Source organism: Coregonus lavaretus (genome assembly GCF_964263955.1).
Source record: "Coregonus lavaretus genome assembly, chromosome: 31".
NCBI classification, from domain to species: Eukaryota; Metazoa; Chordata; class Actinopteri; order Salmoniformes; family Salmonidae; genus Coregonus; species Coregonus lavaretus.
The window spans coordinates 29,695,159-29,719,762 of record NC_140018.1 but is presented as its reverse complement, the minus strand read 5'-3'; the positions used below and the strand labels follow the sequence as shown (position 1 = coordinate 29,719,762).

The following is a 24,604-nucleotide window of genomic DNA, read 5'->3' as shown; positions in this document are numbered from 1 at the left end:
AAAGGTTGAGTGTCAAATCAATTGAAAGATACTTTGCAGGCAGATTCACAAGGCATTGAAGGCACAGCTCTTTTGCTCTTTTTGGCACTTTCAATATAGCCTCCAGGCCCATTGTTTCTAAACATATCACAGGGTTTTGTGTTCAGAAGCAGTCTCTGTGTGTGTCTCAAATGGCACCCTATTCTCTAATTAGTGCACTACTTTTGCCCAGGGCCCCAAGTCTCTGGTCAAAAGTAGTGAATAGGGTGACATTTGGGATGCAGTCTCTTTGTCTCTTCACCACGTGACTTTGCTTTACCATGACAGTAAGCTCTGTGTGCAGCGGACAGTCTGGACAATACTCCAACAATCCTCTGTTTGTACCAGCCGTGGCAGTGCGAAGAGTAGGCCCAACATGCATAACTCACAGCCCATTCAAAAACTGCCTCTCAACTATTTATTCTGCTGGGGAAGTAGTGGCTTTCTTTAGAATGAAAAGGCTAATGTCTGCCATTGTCTCCAGCTCCTCTTCAGAAACATACAAGAAACTTCAACCAGCAGCTGCTATTGGCCTGACTGTTCATATGAATACCATTGATATGAAAATGTATGCACTCACTAACTGTAAGTCGCTCTGGTTAAGAGCGTCTGCTAAATGACTCAAATGTAAATGAAAAATTGGTGAACTGTCCCTTTTTAATATTTACATTTACATTTACGTCATTTAGCAGACGGTCTTATCCAGAGCGACTCACAAATAGGTGCATTCACCTTATAGCCAGTCGGATAACCACTTTACAATGTTTTTTTTATATTTTTTTTATTGGGGGGGGGGGGGGTGGGTTGGGGTAAGGGGGGGCAGAAGGATTACTTTATCCTATCCCAGGTATTCCTTAAAGAGGTGGGGTTTCAAATGTCTCCGGAAGGTGGTGAGTGACTCCGCTGTCCTGGCGTCGTGAGGGAGCTTGTTCCACCATTGGGGTGCCAGAGCAGCGAACAGTTTTGACTGGGCTGAGCGGGAACTATGCTTCCGCAGAGGTAGGGGAGCCAGCAGGCCAGAGGTGGATGAACGCAATGCCCTCGTTTGGGTGTAGGGACTGATCAGAGCCTGAAGGTACGGAGGTGCCGTTCCCCTCACAGCTCCGTAGGCAAGCACCATGGTCTTGTAGCAGATGCGAGCTTCAACTGGAAGCCAGTGGAGTGTGCGGAGGAGCGGGGTGACGTGAGGGAACTTGGGAAGGTTGAACACCAGACGGGCTGCGGCATTCTGGATGAGTTGTAGGGGTTTAATGGCACAGGCAGGGAGCCCAGCCAACAGCGAGTTGCAGTAATCCAGACGGGAGATGACAAGTGCCTGGATTAGGACCTGTGCCGCTTCCTATGTAAGGCAGGTTCGTACTCTCCGAATGTTGTAGAGCATGAACCTACAGGATCGGGTCACCGCCTTGATGTTAGCGGAGAACGACAGGGTATTGTCCAGGGTCACGCCAAGGCTCTTCGCACTCTGGGAGGAGGACACAACGGAGTTGTCAACCGTGATGGCGAGATCATGGAACAGGCAGTCCTTCCCCGGGAGGAAGAGCAGCTCCGTCTTGCCAAGGTTCAGCTTGAGGTGTTGATCCGTCATCCATACTGATATGTCTGCCAGACATGCAGAGATGCGATTCGCCACCTGGTTATCAGAAGGGGGAAAGGAGAAGATTAGTTGTGTGTCGTCAGCGTAGCAATGATAGGAGAGGCCATGTGAGGATATGACAGAGCCAAGTGACTTGGTGTATAGCGAGAATAGGAGAGGGCCTAGAACTGAGCCCTGAGGGACACCAGTGGTGAGAGCACGTGGTGCGGAGACAGCTTCTCGCCACGCCACTTGGTAGGAGCGACCGGTCAGGTAGGACGCAATCCAAGAGTGAGCCGCGCCGGAGATGCCCAGCTCGGAGAGGGTGGAGAGGAGGATCTGATGGTTCACAGTATCAAAGGCAGCAGACAGGTCTAGAAGGACAAGAGCAGAGGAGAGAGAGTTAGCTTTAGCAGTGCGGAGAGCCTCCGTGACACAGAGAAGAGCAGTCTCAGTTGGAGGATTCAGCAGGGAGGAGAATGTGGGAAAGAGCTTCCTAGGGTTAGAGGCAGATGCTTGGAATTTAGTGGTAGAAAGTGGGGTTAGCAGCAGAAACAGATGAAGAAAATATAGAGAGGAGGGAGTGAAAAGATGCCAGGTCCGCAGGGAGTCTAGTTTTCTTCCATTTCCGCTCAGCTGCCCGGAGCTCTGTTCTGTGAGCTCGCAATGAGTCATCAAGCCACGGAGCTGGAGGGGAGGACCGAGCCGGCCAGGAGGATAGGGGACATAGAGAGTCAAAGGATGCAGAAAGGGAGGAGAGGAGGGTTGAGGAGGCAGAATCAGGAGATTGGAGGGAGAAGGATTGAGCAGAGGGAAGAGATGATAGGATGGAAGAGGAGAGAGTAGCGGGAGAGAGAGAGCAAAGGTTGCGACGGCGCATTACCATCTGTGTAGGTGCAGAGTGAGTAGTGTTGGAGGAGAGGGAGAGAGAAAAGGATACAAAGTAGTGGTCGGAGACTTGGAGGGGAGTTGCAGTGAGATTAGTAGAACAACAGCATCTAGTAAAGATGAGGTCAAGCGTATTGCCTGCCTTGTGAGTAGGGGGGGACGGTGAGAGGGTGAGGTCAAAAGAGGAGAGGAGTGGAAAGAAGGAGGCAGAGAGAAATGAGTCAAATGTAGACGTAGGGAGGTTGAAATCCCCCAGAACTGTGAATATCATTTGGTTAGAGTGAATAGGCTAGGCTATGTCTCCCAAAACACACACACTCCCACCCCTCTTGGCATCCTCCCTAAGCTCTTCTTCTCCCATCTTTGCCTCCTGCTGTTTGTCAGATTGTGGCGTCCTCAGTAGAGAGATAGTAGGGTGTCCACCCACTCTACCCAGAGTGGGTGAAAACATGCTTTGGTGATGACATTCCACTTCCTTATGTTTATAAAATACATTTTACCAAGACAAATATGATTTTCATGTTCTGAATCATTCAGTGGGGTCTTTCTCTAACACGGGGGTTCCCAAACTTTTTTGGCACGCGACCCCATTTTGATATCTGAAAATTCTCGTGACCCCAACCATGTGAAAAAGGTTATGTGATTAACAGCCAATGTTTACTTTTTTATTTGGGGCTATGGCAGTCAATTGAAAAACATTCTAACAGTATTTCTGATTGTCTTCTCAACTCAACATCACATACTTTTAATGTGGGGCTATGACAGTCAATTGCAAATTAGTCTGACATATAATGTCTCTTATCTCACCATCACTTATGAGATGGGTGTGGCTTAATTCATGTCGCGTCAGAGCTTCTCAAAGTCAGGGGGCGTGGTCAACAGTACGCACCTCATCTCTGCAGATGAGAGCACTGAATCCAGCTTCACACAGATATGAGCTGGTGAAGGGTACCATGCGTTTTAATGTTCAGAGGGAGACTACAGGGTATTCCCTTTGAATCAGGAATCAAAACTCCTCCGTAGTGACCCGTGAATGCGCTGTCTGCAACATTCGGTCACATGACAGCTCGAACAGCTGTTCGATTTCACTTACGGCATGTCAACTGAGCCAGGATCACAGTCAAACGGATTGGGAAGTAGGTCCCAAAGTGCTCTTCCAAGCGTTGGAGGTGAGCAGTCATCACTCGTAAGTGAAACATGCACAGCCGAGGGGCATGGTTCGCTTTTGAAAGACTCTCTCCAATAAGAATTATTTCCTCTGGATCCACTGAGTCGGTCACTCATCTGTAGAATATTTTTGTATTTCCCCTGCATGCTTGCGTTCAGTTCGTTCAGTTTCCCAAATATGTCTGTTACATAGGCAAGGAGACACATTTTTTATTTTCATTACACAGAAAATCAACCAAGTCTTAAAAAAAAGAAAGAAAGAAAAAGTTTTATCTGTTGTGACTGACAACAGTTCCTCTCTTAATGCAAAAAATCTTTGCAACACACCACCAAGCCTCGGTGTGCAGCCTGGTCAGTGTGAAATAGAACATTGTCATGCTCTGATCCCATATCTCCACATAGTTTTGCGAACAGGCATGCGCGCATTGGATGTGGTTTGATGTAGTTTACAATCGAAGTTACCTGCTGCAGTATATCACAGAGTCTGTGCTCGGCTCTTTTGCCGCCAGTTGCTCTCGGTGTATCATACAATGTGTCCATATGGCAGAGGGAGACACATTCATAACTAGAGTGCAGAGGCCTACCCGCAGTCCCGCCATAGATGGAGCCCCATCTGTGCCAAAGCCCACCATTCGATCCCATGGAATCTGTTTTTTTGTCAATATAGCCACGCAGCACACTGAACATCCCCTGTGCCGTTTCATGCTTGTGAATTGTGAGACAGAACAATATTTCCTTGTGAATAGCGTCCCCCGACATGTATAGCAAACGGAAGTCAATGCATGTGCATCTCGGCCCTCACAGCTAACGTCCATTTGGAGAGCATAAGCTGGGGAGTTTTTGTAGTTCAGTCAGTTTCCTCTTGATTGCAGGCAATAGCATACATTTGTCGTTTTAAGTGTTATCTGACAAAGGTATTGATGTGAGTTTCTGTGCCTCTGCCTCCCCACATTGTTTTCACCATATCAATTTTGGCCAGTAATATCAAAGTCTCTGCAATAGTGTGTGGTTTCATAGTGTAGCGGGTCTAGCCATTCAAGTGCAATGGTCAAGTGGCCTTTTCCCATGATATAAGGGCGCGGGCTGGTTTGAATTTTATCTTTTAGATTGAAATCATTTTAATTTAGATTAAGTTTAACCACATTACAATGCTTTTGAGATACAAAGACGATATTATGTTTTGTTGGTTATATTCGTTTTTTCCTCGGGATTTGGGAAATTTTCCCGCCACCCTGTTTTCATATCAGGCGACCCCCCACATGGGGTCGTGACCCCTTGTTTGGGAACCGCTGCTCTAACATATCATTAACATTTATATCCAAAAAGTCGGATTTTGTGACCTAATACAGCCGATTAATAAACACAGAGCTCTGTTGATAGAGCGGTGCAGCTTTCTCACCAAAACCTTTTGAGGATTTTACATTTTGTGGTTGTCGTCTTCCAAGTTGTTTCCGCGGGTCGCAAAATTAGCATAGCACGAGCTGAATTAAATGTAAAGGGCTTTGAAAATAAAAAGCTTGTGGTATGCTCAGTGCTCCGTTGCCATTTCAGACACACGTTAATATGAACATCATATTCTAAAATATATCATCTCTCTGGATTTAGTCGCACTAATTTTGACAATCCTACAAGGGTAGAAACGCCAATAAGTTTTGAACGGATTATGATCGCGACATGAGGTTTGGACTATTGGTTTTCTTAGAGGACTATCTACACGATTAACATATTTACCCATTAGTCAAAAGATGCATTTTTGATTGGACACCCTAGAGGTGCGAGTAATGAGTATTTCAGTAGGCCTATAGAGACTTTGGGGCAGCTGACACTACACGCGCACACACAAAACAATCACGGATACAACTGGTTCATCATGATGGCATAATGCTGTGCTAACGCTGCATGAAAGTAGTGCATATGTTGCTGCTACTGTACCCGACTCCAGTGGAGCTCATTATGACAGTAAAGCAAAGTATGTTGTTTAGATAGATAGGCTGAATAACAACATATCATCCCTTCAGTTCCCATTGCATATTCCATGCAAGTTCCATGTTTTCCATGTTGTATGCTGAGCTTCTTTTGAGTTAGGCCTATATTTTGAAGAGGGATTGTTACTGAAAAAGAGCAGTGTGTTGCTCAAGTTCTGCATGTCAGAACCAATTAAGGGCCTTGATGTCTTATTATGTAAATTGGAAGAGACGTGGGCTGTTAAGCAAATACATCCTTATTACGCAAGCAAGCATTGTCCTAGTAGAAGTATTGTACAGGCCAGGTGTGTCCAGATAGTGCGTTGCGCCATAAAAATAATTCCTGTGAAAATGTCTTCTTTGGTTGCCAGGCGTTTGGCCAGGCACTGTGCTGGAGTTGCCATGATGCAGCAATACATCACAGCAGAACTTTGGCTGCGTACCAAATGGCACCCTATTCCCTATATAGTTGTAGCCCATAGGCTACTAGCTACAATGTGACAGCAATTTTGCTTGCGAACACACGGGCCTACATGCATTTTTAGGTGAACATTGAACCTTCAATAAATCTATTCAAGCTAAACTGTTCAGTTGTTGTGTGTAGGCTGCTGTGGGTGGTTATCAGGTTCAGTCTTGCCTCGCTCTGCTCTGCATGGCTCTTCAAGGCTCAAGGGTCTTTCCATGTTATTTCAGCAAGCCATGACGCCCACCATCTCAGATTTTTCTGACATCGTTTCTGTAGTTGGAAACCGATAAGATAAGCATTACGGAAACATTATTTTGTTGAAATAATCTCTGAGAAATTAAGCTAATTGATTACACCCAAATTAGCCAGTTTTAATTTATAGGATTCATATGACAGCAATCCATGCTTTGGTTTTGTTGGGCACTGTTTCAAATGCTAACTTTTTAGCATTTGTGTCACAAATTCAATGCAGGAAAATGGTACCTAATATTAGCATTTTCACGCTTCATATCCAAATCATTGTTGAGTTACAAAAATGTTTGATACTTTAGGATGATTTGGACATGAAGTGTGTAAATGCTCATATAGGTACCATAAATGCTCATATAGGTACCATTGACTTGCATTGAATTTGTGACACAAATGCTAAAGGGTTAGCATTTGAACAGTGCCCAACAAAACCAAAGGATGGATTGCTGTCATATATGAATCCTATAAAATGACAGCATGGATTTCTGTCATCTTGTCCATAGACAGCTTACAGGGTAAGGAAGCCAATATGTTGTTTTGTAATCTGGGTGAACTATCACGAACAATGAGTGTGGGGTGGGGGGGGGAGAGATACTTAACTTGTTTCACCTAATAGCAGGAACAGCACCATCTAGTGTTCAGAACCTGATAATATTAGAATGTTGGATGTGACATAAATCTAACAACTTCAATTACTAATTTCTCTGAACAGGGGGAAAAAAATAACTCTAAATTCACTGAGAATACATTACATGGGATGAAGAAACAAAACTCAGAGCTGCAGCTCCATATTACTTGTCAGACATAGAGAACTGATACTATATACTCATTGTTGGGGTGGTATTGGTGTGGGGGGTCCGTGGGTGGCTTTTGACAATTTCTTTGGATTCCTCATGTTTAAGTCATTGTTAGAAAAGGGTTTGGTCCAAATCTGATGTTAGGTACTATATTTAGTTACAGTGGGGGAAAAAAGTATTTAGTCAGCCACCAATTGTGCAAATTCTCCCACTTAAAAAGATGAGAGAGGCCTGTGATTTTCATCATAGGTACACGTCAACTATGACAGACAAAATGAGAAAAAAATTCCAGAAAATCACATTGTAGGATTTTTTATGAATTTATTTGCAAATTATGGTGGAAAATAAGTATTTGGTCAATAACAAAAGTTTCTCAATACTTTGTTAAATACCCTTTGTTGGCAATGACACAGGCCAAACGTTTTCTGTAAGTCTTCACAAGGTTTTCACACACTGTTGCTGGTATTTTGGCCCATTGCTCCATGCAGATCTCCTCTAGAGCAGTGATGTTTTGGGGCTGTCGCTGGGCAACACGGACTTTCAACTCCCTCCAAAGATTTTCTATGGGGTTGTGATCTGGAGACTGGCTAGGCCACTCCAGGACCTTGAAATGCTTCTTACCGGGCGGTGTGTTTGGGATCATTGTCATGCTGAAAGACCCAGCCACGTTTCATCTTCAATGCCCTTGCTGATGGAAGGAGGTTTTCACTCAAAATCTCACGATACATGGCCCCATTCATTCTTTCCTTTACACGGATCAGTCGTCCTGGTCCCTTTGCAGAAAAACAGCCCCAAAGCATGATGTTTCCACTCCCATGCTTCACAGTAGGTATGGTGTTCTTTGGATGCAACTCGGCATTCTTTGTCCTCCAAACACGACGAGTTGAGTTTTTACCAAAAAGTTCTATTTTGGTTTCATCTGACCATATGACATTCTCCCAATCCTCTTCTGGATCATCCAAATGCACTCCAGCAAATTTCAGACGGGACATGTACTGGCTTAAGCAGGGGGACATGTCTGGCACTGCAGGATTTGAGTCCCTGGCGGCGTAGTGTGTTACTGATGGTAGGCTTTGTTCCTTTGGTCCCAGCTCTCTGCAGGTCATTCACTAGGTCCCCCCGTGTGGTTCTGGGATTTTTGCTCACCGTTCTTGTGATCATTTTGACCCCACGGGGTGAGATCTTGCGTGGAGCCCCAGATCGAGGGAGATTATCAGTGGTCTTGTATGTCTTCCATTTCCTAATAATTGCTCCCACAGTTGATTTCTTCAAACCAAGCTGCTTACCTATTGCAGATTCAGTCTTCCCAGCCTGGTGCAGGTCTACAATTTTGTTTCTGGTGTCCTTTGACAGCTCTTTGGTCTTGGCCATAGTGGAGTTTGGAGTGTGACTGTTTGAGGTTGTGGACAGGTGTCTTTTATACTGATAACAAGTTCAAACAGGTGCCGTTAATACAGGTAACGAGTGGAGGACAGAGGAGCCTCTTAAAGAAGAAGTTACAGGTCTGTGAGAGCCAGAAATCTTGCTTGTTTGTAGGTGACCAAATACTTATTTTCCACCATAATTTGCAAATAAATTCATTAAAAATCCTACAATGTGATTTTCTGGAAAAAAATGTCTCAATTTGTCTGTCATAGTTGACGTGTACCTATGATGAAAATTACAGGCCTCTCTCATCTTTTTAAGTGGGAGAATTTGCACAATTGGTGGCTGACTAAATACTTTTTTTCCCCACTGTAAACATTATATGAATCCTATCAATTAGCTTAATTTCACAGATCAAATTATATTTCAACAAAATGTTTCAGGAATGTTAATCTTATCTGTTTCTAATAACAGTATTGATTTCAGAACAATCTGAGATTGTGTGTCAAAACCCTCTTTCTTGTGCTTTTTGAGGTGGCACGACCCTCCAGGCAGTTCTAGTTACACATTTGATTCATGTGAATATAGTAGAGTAATGCATCAGCAATTCTTTGCTGTAGGTTTTAATGGTGGGTGGGCATGTATAGTACACAATGCTTGTTTGCATCAAGATTTACTTGTGGCCTAGTAGTAGTAGCCTTCTCTTGTAGTCATCTTGAAACGCAAACAGGATTGCATTCAGTTTCTACTGAACTAAGAACACCACCATACTTTGAGTGACAGCATGGAAATGTGGTGAGGTAATATCTAACTGGGTTATTTTGATAAGCGACCGGTGAAAGCAATATCAGGAAGCCATGAGGGATTGGATATTGACCTCATATCCTGATGGGTTTTGGCTAGATGGTGGAGTACAGCTACGGACAGAAGTGACTTTACGTAGCAGGCCAGTAGCACTAACGCAGCAGGTTAGGCTAATTAACATAGCAAGTTAGGAGAATTGGTTAATGTTAGGAAAAGGTTTAGGGTTAGCTAAAATGCTACAGTTGTCCACGACTCGATCCTGGTGTGGTTTCAGGAATGAAGCTTTGACTCACTATTCAAATGATCCTGCATCATCAGCTCTGATGTCACGTGTCTTAGTATCGGGGGAACTTCCTTCTCCTCAGTAGACTGGTCAGAGTGACGTTAGCCAGGTGCCAAAGAGTTATTGGCCAAGTGTAGCAAGATATTATGGACAGACAATAGAAAATACCGTCTTTATAGACCTAATATATTCCAATGAACTTGAGGACTTAGCCTATCTCTCACAAAAGCACACCTCAGCATGAGGATGTGATGTGTAGAACTTACAAGGGCAGGTGAATTTTACAGCCCAGCCAATAAGTTACTAGCGACCTTTGACCCATGTTTTGTTATGCCTGATTGGATAAAGGGACATGCCTGGAATCATAGTGAGAGCCTTATATGCTGACGCATGGAGAGTTGTGTGTGATTATGGGCCTAACTGAATTTGTCCCTTTTTTTTAGGGTAATGTAGAAAGCAAAGACTCAGCTTTTGGCACAGTGCTGAATTGTTAGAGGTTATTATGAATGAACAAACTTCCACTGACTTCAGACCAAGATGTCTTTTGGTTACAAATAACTTTAAGCTTGCAGCCATGTAGGCTAGTTGTATCGTTTATCGTTGTGGGCAGTAACATTGTGAATAGGCCTAGACGTCATTGGGTTGGCATTACTAGGTTTCCTCTGCTTGTAACAAAACGTATATGTTCCATATTATTTATGTCACCTTTTTAGTAGGTTAATAGGATTCTAAGTGACGTGAAAGAAGCGGAAACACAACCAGTTTGTAGCCTACATTCTGGAAACGCAGTCTACTAAGGCTCCTTGTAAGTGCAAAATTGATCAGCCGATCCATTGTTCGAAAGAGGGAAAGCCGTTGGAGATGCTGAACAAACTAGGTTTACATTTCAGATATTTTGCTCATGGAGTTTGTTTGTTTGCATTTCATATTAGCATCTAGTTCTTTGAGTGGCAGTGGCCCCTATAAAATATATTTGAATGTGGCATTTCTGTGTAGGGAGAGAATAAGTCGATTGTGGTGCATAGTCAGCGATTCCCAAAGCATGACCTGAATAATTGAGCATTGAAAATCTCCCTTGAACCCAGGCTGTGTCCTGGGACCTGGCCAAACTCTATAGCTATGTGTCTCGATTCTCTGTCAACAGAACCCTATCTGATCCAAACTGAGTTGGAGAAACGTTACTGTGACACTACCACTAGGGCAGTTCAGACGGCTGGTTGATCACTAGTTTTTTACTGAGGAATGTTTGTTTTTGATTGTGTTTTGTGAGTTACTTTTCATAAATGTCTTGTAAATATTGAATGTTGTTATTGCGTTGGAATTGTACATATTGTGAATTTGTGTGATTTGTGTGCAGGGCTCCCTTGTAAAAGAGGTCTTAGTCTCAATGGAATTTCCCTGTTTTAAATTAAAACTGCACAATTTACCATGTTCCAAATCCCAAGTTAAAGTATTTCTGAGAGAAGAATGACAGAAGGGACACTTACTCAGAGGTACTGTACTTTACCACAAGCCTAAGTGGAACAGGAAGGAAGTATTGCGTTGCTGTACAAGTTTTATGTTACTTTTAGTTGACTTTGGCATTTTGACTTGGGCATGCTATTCCCTCCTATTAATATGCATGGCCTACTTGGCGCTTCTGTTTTGTACGAACCACCTTTCTCATTGTAATTTTGTTTGTCTCAGATACAGAACAGAAGAGGTTTGTTTCTCTATGGGGTCCTCTGTCAGAGTTGTTTTGGCCCAGACTTGGTAGTAGTTTGTGGCCTGTCGTCCCTTTAGGTTATGTGTTTTTTATCGATCACATAACACAACAGCCTGGGGTGTCTGCAGATCTCCCAGAGCGGTAGCTAGGCTGCTCTGCTCGTTCTACTGTAATCTCACCACAGTAACAGATTCAGTGGTTGAACTCCACAACATGATAATTGGAGGCCACAGCAAGGCCCAAGAGAATGTGGTAAACAGTCTGCTGGTGTACTGCTCATCTGCTTCGTGTATAGATAATTGACAATTAGGATGCACCCCAAATAGCACCCTAGTGCACCCCTTTTGACCGGACCCTGTTCAAAATGTATGCGCTGTTAATAGGGTGCCATTTGGGACACAGGCTTAGGGTACTAGTCTAGTGCTAGTGATGAAATTCAGCAAGCACCCTGAAAATAGGATTTAGAAAGATGGCTATTTAATAAATAAATACATTGTGAGTGAGTATTAACCATTACATACACAGTTGTACTTGTATGAAAGTCAAACCTCTTCTTTGATTATCTATTTTCTTTCTTAATGTAAAATGCTAGCCTAAAACTTTGGCAAAAAAATGTGTCTGCAAAATGTCAGAGATATACAGTGCATTCGGAAAGTATTCAGACACCTTGACTTTTTTCATATTTTGTTACGTTACAGCCTTGTTCTAAAATGGATTAAATATAAAAGTCCTTATTAATCTACCCACAATACCCCATAATGACAAAGCGAAAACAAGTTTTTAGAAATGTCTGCAAAAAAAAATACGAAATACCTTATTTACATAAGTATTCAGACCCTTTGCTATGAGACTCGAAATTGAGCTCAGATGCATCCTGTTTCCATTGATCATCCTTGAGATGTTTCTAAAACTTGATTGGAGTCCACCTGTGGTAAATTCAATTGATTGGACATGATTTGGAAAGGCACACACCTGTCTATATAAGGTCCCACAGTTGACAGTGCATGTCAGAGCAAAAACCAAGCCATGAGGTCGAAGGAATTGTCCTTAGAGCGCCGAGACAGGATTGTGTTGAGGCACAGATCTGGCGAAGTGTACCAAGACAAATCTGCAGCATTGAAGGTCCCCAAGAAAACAGTGGCCTCCATCGTTATTAAATGGAAGAAGTTTGGAACCACCAAGACTCCTCCTAGAGCTGGCCGCCTGGCCAAACTGAGCAATCGGGGGAGAAGGGCCTTGGTCAGGGAGGTGACCAAGAACCCGATGGTCACTCTGACACAGTTCCTCTTAAAGTGATCCTATGGACAGATACTCCAATCTCCGCTGTGGAGCTTTGCAGCTCCTTCAGGGTTATCTTTGGTCTCTTTGTTGCCTCTCTGATTAATGCTCTCCTTACCTGGGCCGTGAGTTTTGGTGGGCGGCCCTCTCTTGGCAGGTTTGTTGTGGTGCCATATTCTTTCCATTTTTTTATAATGGATTTAATGGTGCTCCGTGGGATGTTCAAAGTTTTGGGATTTTTTTTAATAACCCAACTCTGATCTGTACTTCTCCACAACTTTGTCCCTGACCTGTTTTGGAGAGCTCCTTGGTTTTCATGGTGCCGCTTGCTTGGTGGTGCCCCTTGCTTAGTGGTGTTGCAGATTCTGGGGCCTTTCAGAACAGGTGTGTGTATTTACATTTACATTCTAGTCATTTAGCAGACGGATCATGTGACACTTAGATTGCACACAGGTGGACTTTATTTAACTAATTATGTGACTTCTGAAGGTAATTGGTTGCACCAGATCTTATTTTGGGGCTTCATAGCAAAGGGGGTGAATACATATGCACGCACCACTTTTCCGTAATTTATTTGTTAGAATTTTCTTAAATAAGTAATTTTTTTCACTTCACCAACAACTATTTTGTGTATGTCCATTACATGAAATCCAAATAAAAATCCATTTAAATTACAGGTTGTAATACAACAAAATAGGAAAAACGCCAATGGGGATGAATACTTTTGCAAGGCACTGTAGCTGTGCACAACGCTCCTCTTCCAACCTGACAGAGCTTGAGAGGATCTGCAGAGAAGAATGGGAGAAACTCCTCAATTACAGGTGTGCCAAGCTTGTAGCGTCATACGCAAGAAGACTCGAGACTGTAATCGCTGCCAAAGGTGCTTCAACAAAGTACTGAGTAAAGGGTCTGAATACTTATGTAAATGTAATTTTTCTGTTTTTTATTTGTAATACATTTGCTAAAATTTCTAAAAACCTGTTTTTGCCTTGTCATCATGGGGTATTGTGTGTAGATTGAGTAAAAAACACAATTTAATCCATTTTAGAATAAGGCTGTAATGTAACAATGTGGGAAAAGTTAAGGGATCTGAATCCTTTCCGAATGCACTTTGTGTGTGTGTGTACGTACATACATACCTACATACATGCCTACATACGTACGTACGTACATACATACAGTTCCAATCAAAAGTTTGGACACACCTACTCATTCCAGGATTTTTCTTTAATTTTTACTATTTTCTACATTGTAGAGTAATAGTGAAGACATCAAAACTATGAAATAACACATATGGAATCATGTAGTAACCATAAAAGTGTTAAACAAATCAAAATATATGTTATATTTGAGATTCTTCAAAGTAGCCACCCTTTGCCTTGATGACAGCTTTGCACACTCTTGTCATTCTCTCAACCAGCTTCATGAGGTATTCACCTGGAATGCATTTCAATTAACAGTTGTGCCTTGTTAATTTGTGGAATTTCTTTCATTCTTAATGCTTTTGAACCAATCAGTTGTGTTGTGACAAGGTAGGGGTGGTATACAGAATATAGCCCGATTTTGGTAAAAGACCAAGTCCATATTATGGCAAGAACAGCTGAAATAAGCAAAGAGAAACGACAGTCCATCATTACTTTAAGACATGAAGGTCAGTCAATCTGGAAAATTTCAGGAACTTTGAAAGTTTCTTCAAGTGCAGTCGCAAAAACCATCAAACGCTATGATGAAACTGGCTCTCATGAGGACCGCCACAGGAATGGAAGACCCAGAGGTACCTCTGCTGCAGAGGAAACGTTCATTAGTTACCAGCCTCAGAAATTGCAACCCAAATAAATGCCTCACAGAGTTCAAGTAACAGACACATCTCAACATCAACTGTTCAGAGGAGACTGCGTGAATCAGGCCTTCATGGTTGAATTGCTGCAAAGAAAACACTACTAAAGGACACCAATAAGAAGAGACTTGCTTGGGCCAAGAAAAACGAGCAATGGACATTAGACCGGTGTGTCCAAATTTGAGATTTTTGGTTCAAACCGCTGTGTCTTTGTGAGGATTATCTCCATGTGTGGTTCCCACCGTGAAGCATGGAGGAGGAGGTGTGGGGGTGCTTTGCTGGTGACGCTGTCGTGATTTATTTAGAATTCAAGGCACACTTAACCAGCATGGCTACCACAGCATTCTGCGGCAATACACCATCCCATCTGGTTTGCACTTAGTGGGACTATCATTTGTTTTTCAACATGACAATGACCCAACACACCTCCAGGTTGTGTAAGGGCTATTTGACCAAGAAGGAGAGTGATGGAGTGCTGCATCAGATGACCTGGCCTCAACAATCACCCGACCTCAACCCAATTGAGATGGTTTGGGATGAGTTGGACCGCAGAGTGAAGGAAAAGCAGCCAACAAGTGCTCAGCATATGTGGGAACTCCTTCAAGACCGTTGGAAAAGCATTCCAAGTGAAGCTGGTTGAGAGAATGCCAAGAGTGTGCAAAGCTGTCATCATCAAGGCAAAGGGTGGCTACCTTGAAGAATCTAAAATATATTTTGATTTCTTAAACACTTTATTGGTTACTTTGTTCCATATGTGTTATTTCATAGTTTTGATGTCTTCACTATTATTCTACAATGTAGAAAATAGTAAAAAATAAAGAAAAACCCTTGAATGAGTAGGTGTCAAAATGTTTGACTGGTTGTGTGTGTGTGTGTGTGTGTGTGTGTGTGTGTGTATATATATATATATATATATACACACACACAGTTCTGGAAAAAATTTAGAGACCACTGCAAATTTTCTTAAATCAGCATCTCTACATGTATGACAGCCATTCCATTCCAGTGTCTGTTGAATTCCAACACAGGCACACCTCATTCTACTGAATTAGGTACTGATTAGGTGATCACCTGAACCAAATCTTATTTAACGAGGAAAAGTATAAAAACCACTGCTGTAGGAAAAGTATGATCATCACTATCCTCTTGCAAAACAGTGCTAATAGTACCTCAAAAGTAATATTAATAAAAATAAAAAAATATTGACCATGCCAAAAGAGTTGAAAAGGAAAGTTTTGAGTGAGGAAAAGAAGGGTTCAATTCTGGCTTTACTGGCAGAGGGATACAGTGAGTGTCAGGTTGCTTCCATCCTTAAAATTTCAAAGACGGCGGTTCATAAGAACAAGGTCAAGCAGCAGACATTGGGGACAACAAAGCTACAGACCGGCAGAGGGCGAAAACGACTCTACTGACCGGGATGACCGCCAACTCATTCGAATGTCACTCAACAACCGTAGGATGACAAAGTGACCTAAAAAAGAATGGCAAACGGCAGCTGGGGTGAAGTGCACGGCGAGGACGGTTAGAAACAGGCTCCTAGGGGCAGGGCTGAAGTCGTGCAAAGCTAGAAAAAAGCCCTTCATCAATGAGAAGCAAAGAAGAGCCAGGCTGAGGTTTGCAAAAGACCATAAGGATTGGACCGTAGAGGACTGAAGTAAGGTCATCTTCTCTGATTCCAATTTTCAGCTTTGCCCAACACCTGGTTGTCTAATGGTTAGACGGAGACCTGGAGAGGCCTACAAGCCACAGTGTCTCGCAGCCACTGTGAAATTTGGTGGAGGATTGGTGATGATCTGGGGGTGCTTCAGCAAGGCTGGAATCGGGCAGATTTGTCTTTGTGAAGGACGCATGAATCAAGCCACGTACAAGGTTGTCCTGGAAGAAAACTTGCTTCCTTTTGCTCTGACATTGTTCCCCAACTCTGAGGATTGTTTTTTCCAGCAGAACAATGCGTCATGCCACACACCCAGGTCAATCAAGGTGTGGATGGAGGACCACCAGATCAAGACCCTGTCATGGCCAGCCCAATCTCCAGACCTGAACCCCATTGAATCCTTCTGGAATGTGATCAAAAGGAAGATGGATGGTCACAAGCCATCAAACAAAGCCGAGCTGCTTGAATTTTTGCGCCAGGAGTGGCATAAAGTCACCCAACATCAATGTGAAAGACTGGTGGATAGCATGCCAAGACGTTATTCCACCAAATATTGATTTCTGAACTCTTCCTAAGTTAAAACATTAGTATTGTGTTGTTTAAAAATGAACATGAACTTATTTTCTTTGCATTATTCGAGGTCTGACAGCACTGCATCTTTGGTTATTTTGACTAGTTGTCATTTTCTGCAAATAATAAATGCTTTAAATGACAATATAGTTTATACAATAAAACAAAAATGTTATTTTTACCCAAACACATACCTATAAATAGTAAAACCAGAGAAACTGATAATTTTGCAGTGGTCTCTTTTTTTTTTTTTTACAGAGGTATGTATGTATGTATGTATGTATGTATGTATGTACAGTGGGGAAAAAAAGTATTTAGTCAGCCACCAATTGTGCAAGTTCTCCCACTTAAAAAGATGAGAGAGGCCTGTAATTTTCATCATAGGTACACGTCAACTATGACAGACAAAATGAGAAAAAACTATCCAGAAAATCACATTGTAGGATTTTTTATGAATTTATTTGCAAATTATGGTGGAAAATAAGTATTTGGTCAATAACAAATGTTTCTCAATACTTTGTTATATACCCTTTGTTGGCAATGACACAGGTCAAACGTTTTCTGTAAGTCTTCACAAGGTTTTCACACACTGTTGCTGGTATTTTGGCCCATTCCTCCATGCAGATCTCCTCTAGAGCAGTGATGTTTTGGGGCTGTCGCTGGGCAACACAGACTTTCAACTCCCTCCAAAGATTTTCTATGGGGTTGAGATCTGGAGACTGGCTAGGCCACTCCAGGACCTTGAAATGCTTCTTACGAAGCCACTCCTTCGTTGCCCGGGCGGTGTGTTTGGGATCATTGTCATGCTGAAAGACCCAGCCACGTTTCATCTTCAATGCCCTTGCTGATGGAAGGAGGTTTTCACTTAAAATCTCACGATACATGGTCCCATTCATTATTTCCTTTACACGGATCAGTCGTCCTGGTCCCTTTGCAGAAAAACAGCCCCAAAGCATGATGTTTCCACCCCCATACTTCACAGTAGGTATGGTGTTCTTTGGATGCAACTCAGCATTCTTTGTCCTTCAAACACGACGAGTTGAGTTTTTACCAAAAAGTTCTATTTTGGTTTCATCTGACCATATGACATTCTCCCAATCCTCTTCTGGATCATCCAAATGCACTCTAGCAAACTTCAGACGGACCTGGACATGTACTGGCTTAAGCAGGGGGACACGTCTGGCACTGCAGGATTTGAGTCCCTGGCGGCGTAGTGTGTTACTGATGGTAGGCTTTGTTACTTTGGTCCCAGCTCTCTGCAGGTTATTCACTAGGTCCCCCCGTGTGGTTCTGGGATTTTTGCTCACCGTTCTTGTGATCATTTTGACCCCACGGGGTGAGATCTTGCGTGGAGCCCCAGATTGAGGGAGATTATCAGTGGTCTTGTATGTCTTCCATTTCCTAATAATTTCTCCCACAGTTGATTTCTTCAAACCAAGCTGCTTACCTATTGCAGATTCAGTCTTCCCAGCCTGGTGCAGGTCTACAATTTTGTTTCTGGTGTCCTTTGACAGCTCTTTGGTCTTGGCCATAGTGGAGTTTGGAGTGTGACTGTTTGAGGTTGTGGACAGGTGTCTTTTATACTGATAACAAGTTCAAACAGGTGCCATTAATACAGGTAACGAGTGGAGGACAGAGGAGCCTCTTAAAGAAGAAGTTACAGGTCTGTGAGAGCCAGAAATCTTGCTTGTTTGTAGGTGACCAAATACTTATTTTCCACCATAATTTGCAAATAAATTCATAAAAAATCCTACAATGTGATTTTCTGGATTTTTTCTCTCAATTTGTCTGTCATAGTTGACGTGTACCTATGATGAAAATTACAGGCCTCTTTCATCTTTTTAAGTGGGAGACCTTGCACAATTGGTGGCTGACTAAATACTTTTTTTCCCCACTGTATGTATGTATGTATGTATGTACAGTTGAAGTCGGAAGTGTGCATACACGTAGGTTGGAGTAATTAAAACTAGTTTCTCAACCACTCCACAAATTTCTTGTTAACAAACTATAGTTTTGGCAAGTCGGTTAGGACATCTACTTTGTACATGTAATTTTTCCAACAATTGTTTACAGACAGATTATTTCACTTATAATTCACTGTATCATAATTCCAGTGGGTCAGAAGTTTACATACACTAAGTTGACTGTGTGCCTTTAAACAGCTTGGAAAATTACAGAAAATGATTTCATGGCTTTAGAAGCCTCTGATAGGCTAATTGACATCATTTTAGTCAATTGGAGGTGTACCGGTCGATGTATTTCAAGGCCTACCTTCAAACATTCTCTGTGCTATTATTCTGACATTTCACATTCTTAAAATAAAGTGGTGATCCTAACTGACCTAAGACGGAATCTTTACTAGGATTAAATGTCAGGAATTGTGAAAAACTGAGTTTAAATGTATTTGGCTAAGGTGTATGTAAACTTCCGACTTCAACTGTATGTATGTGAGGGGAAAAAAGTATTTGATCCCCTGCTGATTTTGTACGTTTGCCCACTGACAAAGAAATGATCAGTCTATAATTTTGATGGTAGGTTTATTTGAACAGTGAGAGACAGAATAACAAAAAAATCCAGAAAAACGCATGTCAATAATGTTATAAATTGATTTGCATTTTAATGAGGGAAATAAGTATTTGACCCCTCTGCAAAACATGACTTAGTACTTAGTGGTAATACCCTTGTTGGCAATCACAGAGGTCAGACGTTTCTTGTAGTTGGCCACCAAGTTTGCACACATCTCAGGAGGGATTTTGTTCCACTCCTCCTCTTTGCAGATCTGCTCCAAGTCATTTAAGGTTTCGAGCCTGACGTTTGGCAACTCGAACCTTCAGCTCCCTCCACAGATTTTCTATGGGATTAAGGTCTGGGGACTGGCTAGGCCACTCCAGGACCTTAATGTGCTTCTTCTTGAGCCACTCCTTTGTTGCCTTGGCCATGTGTTTTGGGTCATTGTTTTTTTTTCTCAATTTTTTCAAATTTTTTAAAAACCTTTATTTAACTAGGCAAGTCAGTTAAGAACAAATTCTTATTTACAATGACGGCCTACACCGGCCAAACCCGGATGACGCTGGGCCAATTGTGCGCCGCCCTATGGGACTCCCAATCACGGCCAGTTATGATACAGCCTGGAATCGATAAGCTTGGCACATCTAGCCACTGTGATTTTTGCCATTCTTCAAGGGAATACTGCTCCAGCTCCTTCAAGTTGGATGGGTTCCGCTGGTGTACAGCAATCTTTAAGTCATACCACAGATTCTCAATTGGATTGAGGTCTGGGCTTTGACTAGGCCATTCCAAGACATTTAAATGTTTCCCCTTAAACCACTCAAGTGTTGCTTTAGCAGTATGCTTAGGGTCATTGTCCACCACTTTTATGTTATTTAATGTTTTGAATTTTTTGAAACAAGGTATTTTTTTTATTTCACTTCACCAATTTGGACTATTTTGTGTATGTCCATTATATGAAATCCAAATAAAAATCCATTTAAATTACGGGTTGTAATGCAACAAAATAGGAAAAACGCCAAGGGGGATGAATACTTTTGCAAGGCACTATATGTATGTATGTATGTATACAGTTGAAGTTGGAAGTTTACATACACTTAGGCTGGAAAGAAAAAGCCATATCTCAGACTGGCCTATAAAAAGAAAAGATTAAGATGGGCAGTCTGAGAAATTGCTTTTTCTTTGCAACTCTGCCTAGAAGGTCTGCATCCCGGAGTCGCCTCTTCAGTGTTGACGTTGAGACTGGTGTTTTGCGGGTACTATTTAATGAAGCTGCCAGTTGAGGACCTGTGAGGTGCCTGTTTCTCAAACTAGACACTCTAATGTATTTGTCCTCTTGCTCAGTTGTGCACCGGGGCCTCCCACTCCTCTTTCTATTCTGGTTAGAGCCAGTTTGCGCTGTTCTGTGAAGGGGGTAGTACACAGCATTGTACGAGATCTTCAGTTTCTTGGCAATTTCTCGCATAGAATACCGTTCATTTCTCAGAATAGACTGACGAGTTTCAGAAGAAAGTTATTTGTTTCTGGTCATTTTGAGCCTGTAATCGAACCCACAATTGCTGATGCTCCAGATACTCAACTAGTCTCAAGAAGGCCAGTTTTATTTGTTATTTAAATCAGCACAACAGTTTTCAGCTGTGCTAACATAATTGCAAAAGGGTTTTCTAATGATCAATTAGCCTTTTAAAATGATAAACTTGGATTAGCAAACACAACGTGCCATTGGAACACAGGACTGATGGTTGCTGATAATGGGCCTCTGTACGCCTATGTAGATATTCCATTAAAAATCAGCCGTTTCCAGCTACAATAGCCATTTACAACATTAACAATGTCTACACTGTATGATCAATTTAATGTTATTTTAATGGGAAAAAACATTGCCTTTCTTCCGAAAACAAGGACATTTCTAAGTGACCCCAAACTTTTGAACTGTAGTGTGTACGTGTATATGTGTGTGTGTGTGTGTGTGTGTGTACAGTGAGGGAAAAAAGTATTTGATCCCCTGCTGATTTTGTAAGTTTGCCCACTGACATAGACATGATCAGTCTATAATTGTAATGGTGTGTTTATTTGAATCTTAATCAGAAAGAGTTCTGGCTCCCAGGTGTCTTTTATGCAGGTAACGAGCTGAGATTAGGAGCACACTCTTAAAGGGAGTGCTCCTAATCTCATCTTGTTACCTGTATAAAAGACACCTGTCCACAGAAGCAATCAATCAATCAGATTCCAAACTCTCCACCATGGCCAAGACCAAAGAGCTCTCCAAGGATGTCAGGGACAAGATTGTAGACCTACACAAGGCTGGAATGGGCTACAAGACCATCATTGCCAAGCTGCTTGGTGAGAAGGTGACAACAGTTGGTGCGATTATTCGCAAATGGAAGAAACACAAAATAACTGTCAATCTCCCTCGGCCTGGGGCTCCATGCAAGATCACACCTCGTGGTTGCAATGATCATGAGAACGGTGAGGAATCAGCCCAGAACTACACGGGAGGATCTTGTCAATGATCTCAAGGCAGCTGGGACCATAGTCACCAAGAAAACAATTGGTAACACACTACGCCGTGAAGGACTGAAATCCTGCAGCGCCCGCAAGGTCCCCCTGCTCAAGAAAGCACATATACAGGCCCGTCTGAAGTTTGCCAATGAACATCTGAATGATTCAGAGGAGAACTGGGTGAAAGTGTTGTGGTCAGATGAGACCAAAATGGAGCTCTTTGGCATCAACTCAACTCGCCATGTTTGGAGGAGGAATGCTGCCTATGACCCCAAGAACACCATCCCCACCGTCAAACATGGAGGTGGAAACATTATGCTTTGGGGGTGTTTTTACGCTAAGGGAACAGGACAACTTCACCGCATCAAAGGGACGATGGACGGGGCCATGTACCGTCAAATCTTGGGTGAGAACCTCCTTCCCTCAGCCAGGGCATTGAAAATGGGTCGTGGATGGGTATTCTAGCATGACAATGACCCAAAACACATGGCCAAGGCAACAAAGGAGTGGCTCAAGAAGAAGCACATTAAGGTCCTGGAGTGGCCTAGCCAGTCTCCAGACCTTAATCCCATAGAAAATCTGTGGAGGGAGCTGAAGGTTCGAGTTGCCAAACGTCAGCCTCGAAACCATAATGACTTGGAAAAGATCTGCAAAGAGGAGTGGGACAAAATCCCTCCTGAGATGTGTGCAAACCTGGTGGCCAACTACAAGAAACGTCTGACCTCTGTGATTGCCAACAAGGGTTTTGCCACCAAGTATTAAATCATGTTTTGCAGAGGGGTCAAATACTTATTTCCCTCATTAAAATGCAAATCAATTTATAACATTTTTGACATGCATTTTTCTGGATTTTTTTGTTATTCTGTCTCTCTCTGTTCAAATAAACCTACCATTAAAATTATAGACTGATCATGTCTTTGTCAGTGGGCAAACTTACAAAATCAGCAGGGGATCAAATACTATTTTCCCTCAGTGTGTGTATGTATGTGTATGTATATATGTGTGTGTATAATGTATAATATATATATATATATATATATATATATATATATATATATATATATATATATACACACACACACACACACACACACACACACACACACACACACACACACACACACACACACACAATTATACCTATATATTATATTTGCAATAACTGTAGCCTAATTGTCATCCGGGGATAATTAACGTTTTTTTTGTTGAATAACTGTTTCATGGCTTTAGGAACGTGGACTGGCCTTTAACAGTCCCCTGTTTCTTCCCTCTTGTGTTGCAGTGCTCGTCAAGCGGTCCAATGGAGGATGGGAAGCCGGTGTGGGCGCCCCACCCAGCAGATGGGTTCCAGCTGGGGACCATAGTGGACATAGGAGCAAACAGCTTGACCATCGAGCCGCTGAAACAGGGGCAAAAGGTAGGCGATCATAAACATTACGACAAGTTTAATGGAAACGGCAGCTATTGGATAAATGCTCTAAAGATCAACATAAAAAAAAAAATCTGTTTGACGGGTGGATTTGTCTTTAGTCTAACTTTATTGTGACAAATTATGATGGTAACAGTGTTTTTCGAATAACTCATGATTGACGAGGGGGGGCTTCCACTCCACATTTGTATTTTAAATATGTACTGCTTGCTAAATCAAATAGTTTCTTTGCAAGACAAGGCTTGTCCTGACTTGTTTTGCCTTGTTTTTCTGGTTGGCTGGATGCAAGTTTCACCATCCAATTATTTCAGATCTACAGGAGTGCAAGTTTCACCATGGCACGGACCGTGGCAATACCTAGAAATGTGATAATATTTTGAATATTGCATATATTTGATGGGGGTGGGGGCCACAAAAAATCTGAACTCATCATGAGGGGTCTGCATGCCCATTTTTCCATGGGGCGGAGAGAAATGTTTGCAGGTATTAATATGATATGAGTAAGACTGACCAACAAAATCAATGGGGGCCCCCTGGCTGGTAATTCGACAATGATTGCTATGTTTAGATAGCTGGCCGTTAGACTAACTTACCCATAAAAATATATAAAGTGTAGTGGAATCGTCTAGGAGCAACAACGGCTCAGCCGCGAAGTGGTAGGCCACACAAGCTCATGAAATGGGTTTCCATGGCCGAGCAGCCACACACAAGGCTTAGATCATCATGCGCAATGCCAAGCGTCGGCTGGAGTGGTGTAAAGCTCGCCACCATTAGACTTTGGAGCAGTGGAAACGCGTTCTCTGGAGTGATGAATCACGCTTCACCATCTGGTTTGGTGCATGCCAGGAGAACGCTACCTGCCCGAATGCATAGTGCCAACTGTAAAGTTTGGTGGAGGAGGAATAATGGTCTGGGGCTGTTTTTCGTGGTTCAGGCTAGGCCCCTTAGTTCCAGTGAAGGGAAATCTTAATGCTACATCATACAATTACATTCTAGACGATTCTGTGCTTCCAACTTTGTGGCAAAAGTTTGGGAAAGGCCCTTTCCTGTTTCAGCATGACAATGCCCCCATTGTCGCAATTCAATGGCAATTCAACGGCTCAGACACGAGACATATGTGGCAGGGTCTACAGACAATCACGGACTACAAAAGGAAAACCAGCCACGTCGCCGACACCGACGTCTCGCTTCCAGACAAGCTAAACACCTTCTTCGCCCGCTTTGAGGATAACATAGTGCCACTGACGAGGCCCGCTACCAAGGACTGTGGCCTCTCCTTCTCCGTGGCCGACGTGATTAAGACATTTAAGCATGTTAACCCCCGCAAGCCTGCCGGCCCAGACAGCATCCCTAGCCGCGTCCTCAGAGCATGCGCAGACCAGCTGGCTGGTGTGTTTATGGACATATTCAATCTCTCCCTTTCCCAGTCTGCTGTTCCCACATGCTTCAAGATGGCCACCATTGTTCCTGTACCCAAGAAAGCAAAGGTAACTGAACTAAATGACTATTGCCCTGTAGCACTCACCTCTGCCATCATGAAGTGC

General features: G+C 42.7%; 1 protein-coding gene across 4 annotated transcripts in view; it reads left to right on the top strand.

Annotated features, from left to right (window-relative positions):
* Positions 1–24,604, top strand: part of LOC311106863 (unconventional myosin-VI-like) — a 118,476-nt gene that overhangs the window by 13,550 nt on the left and 80,322 nt on the right. For all 4 annotated transcript variants that reach the window (XM_084149247.1, XM_084149246.1, XM_084149245.1 and 1 more), the window contains exon 2: positions 22,914–23,048. In XM_084149247.1, coding sequence (XP_084005373.1) covers positions 22,932–23,048 — 117 coding nt within the window. In that variant the 5' untranslated portion in view covers positions 22,914–22,931. The remainder of the gene's footprint in view (positions 1–22,913; positions 23,049–24,604) is intronic.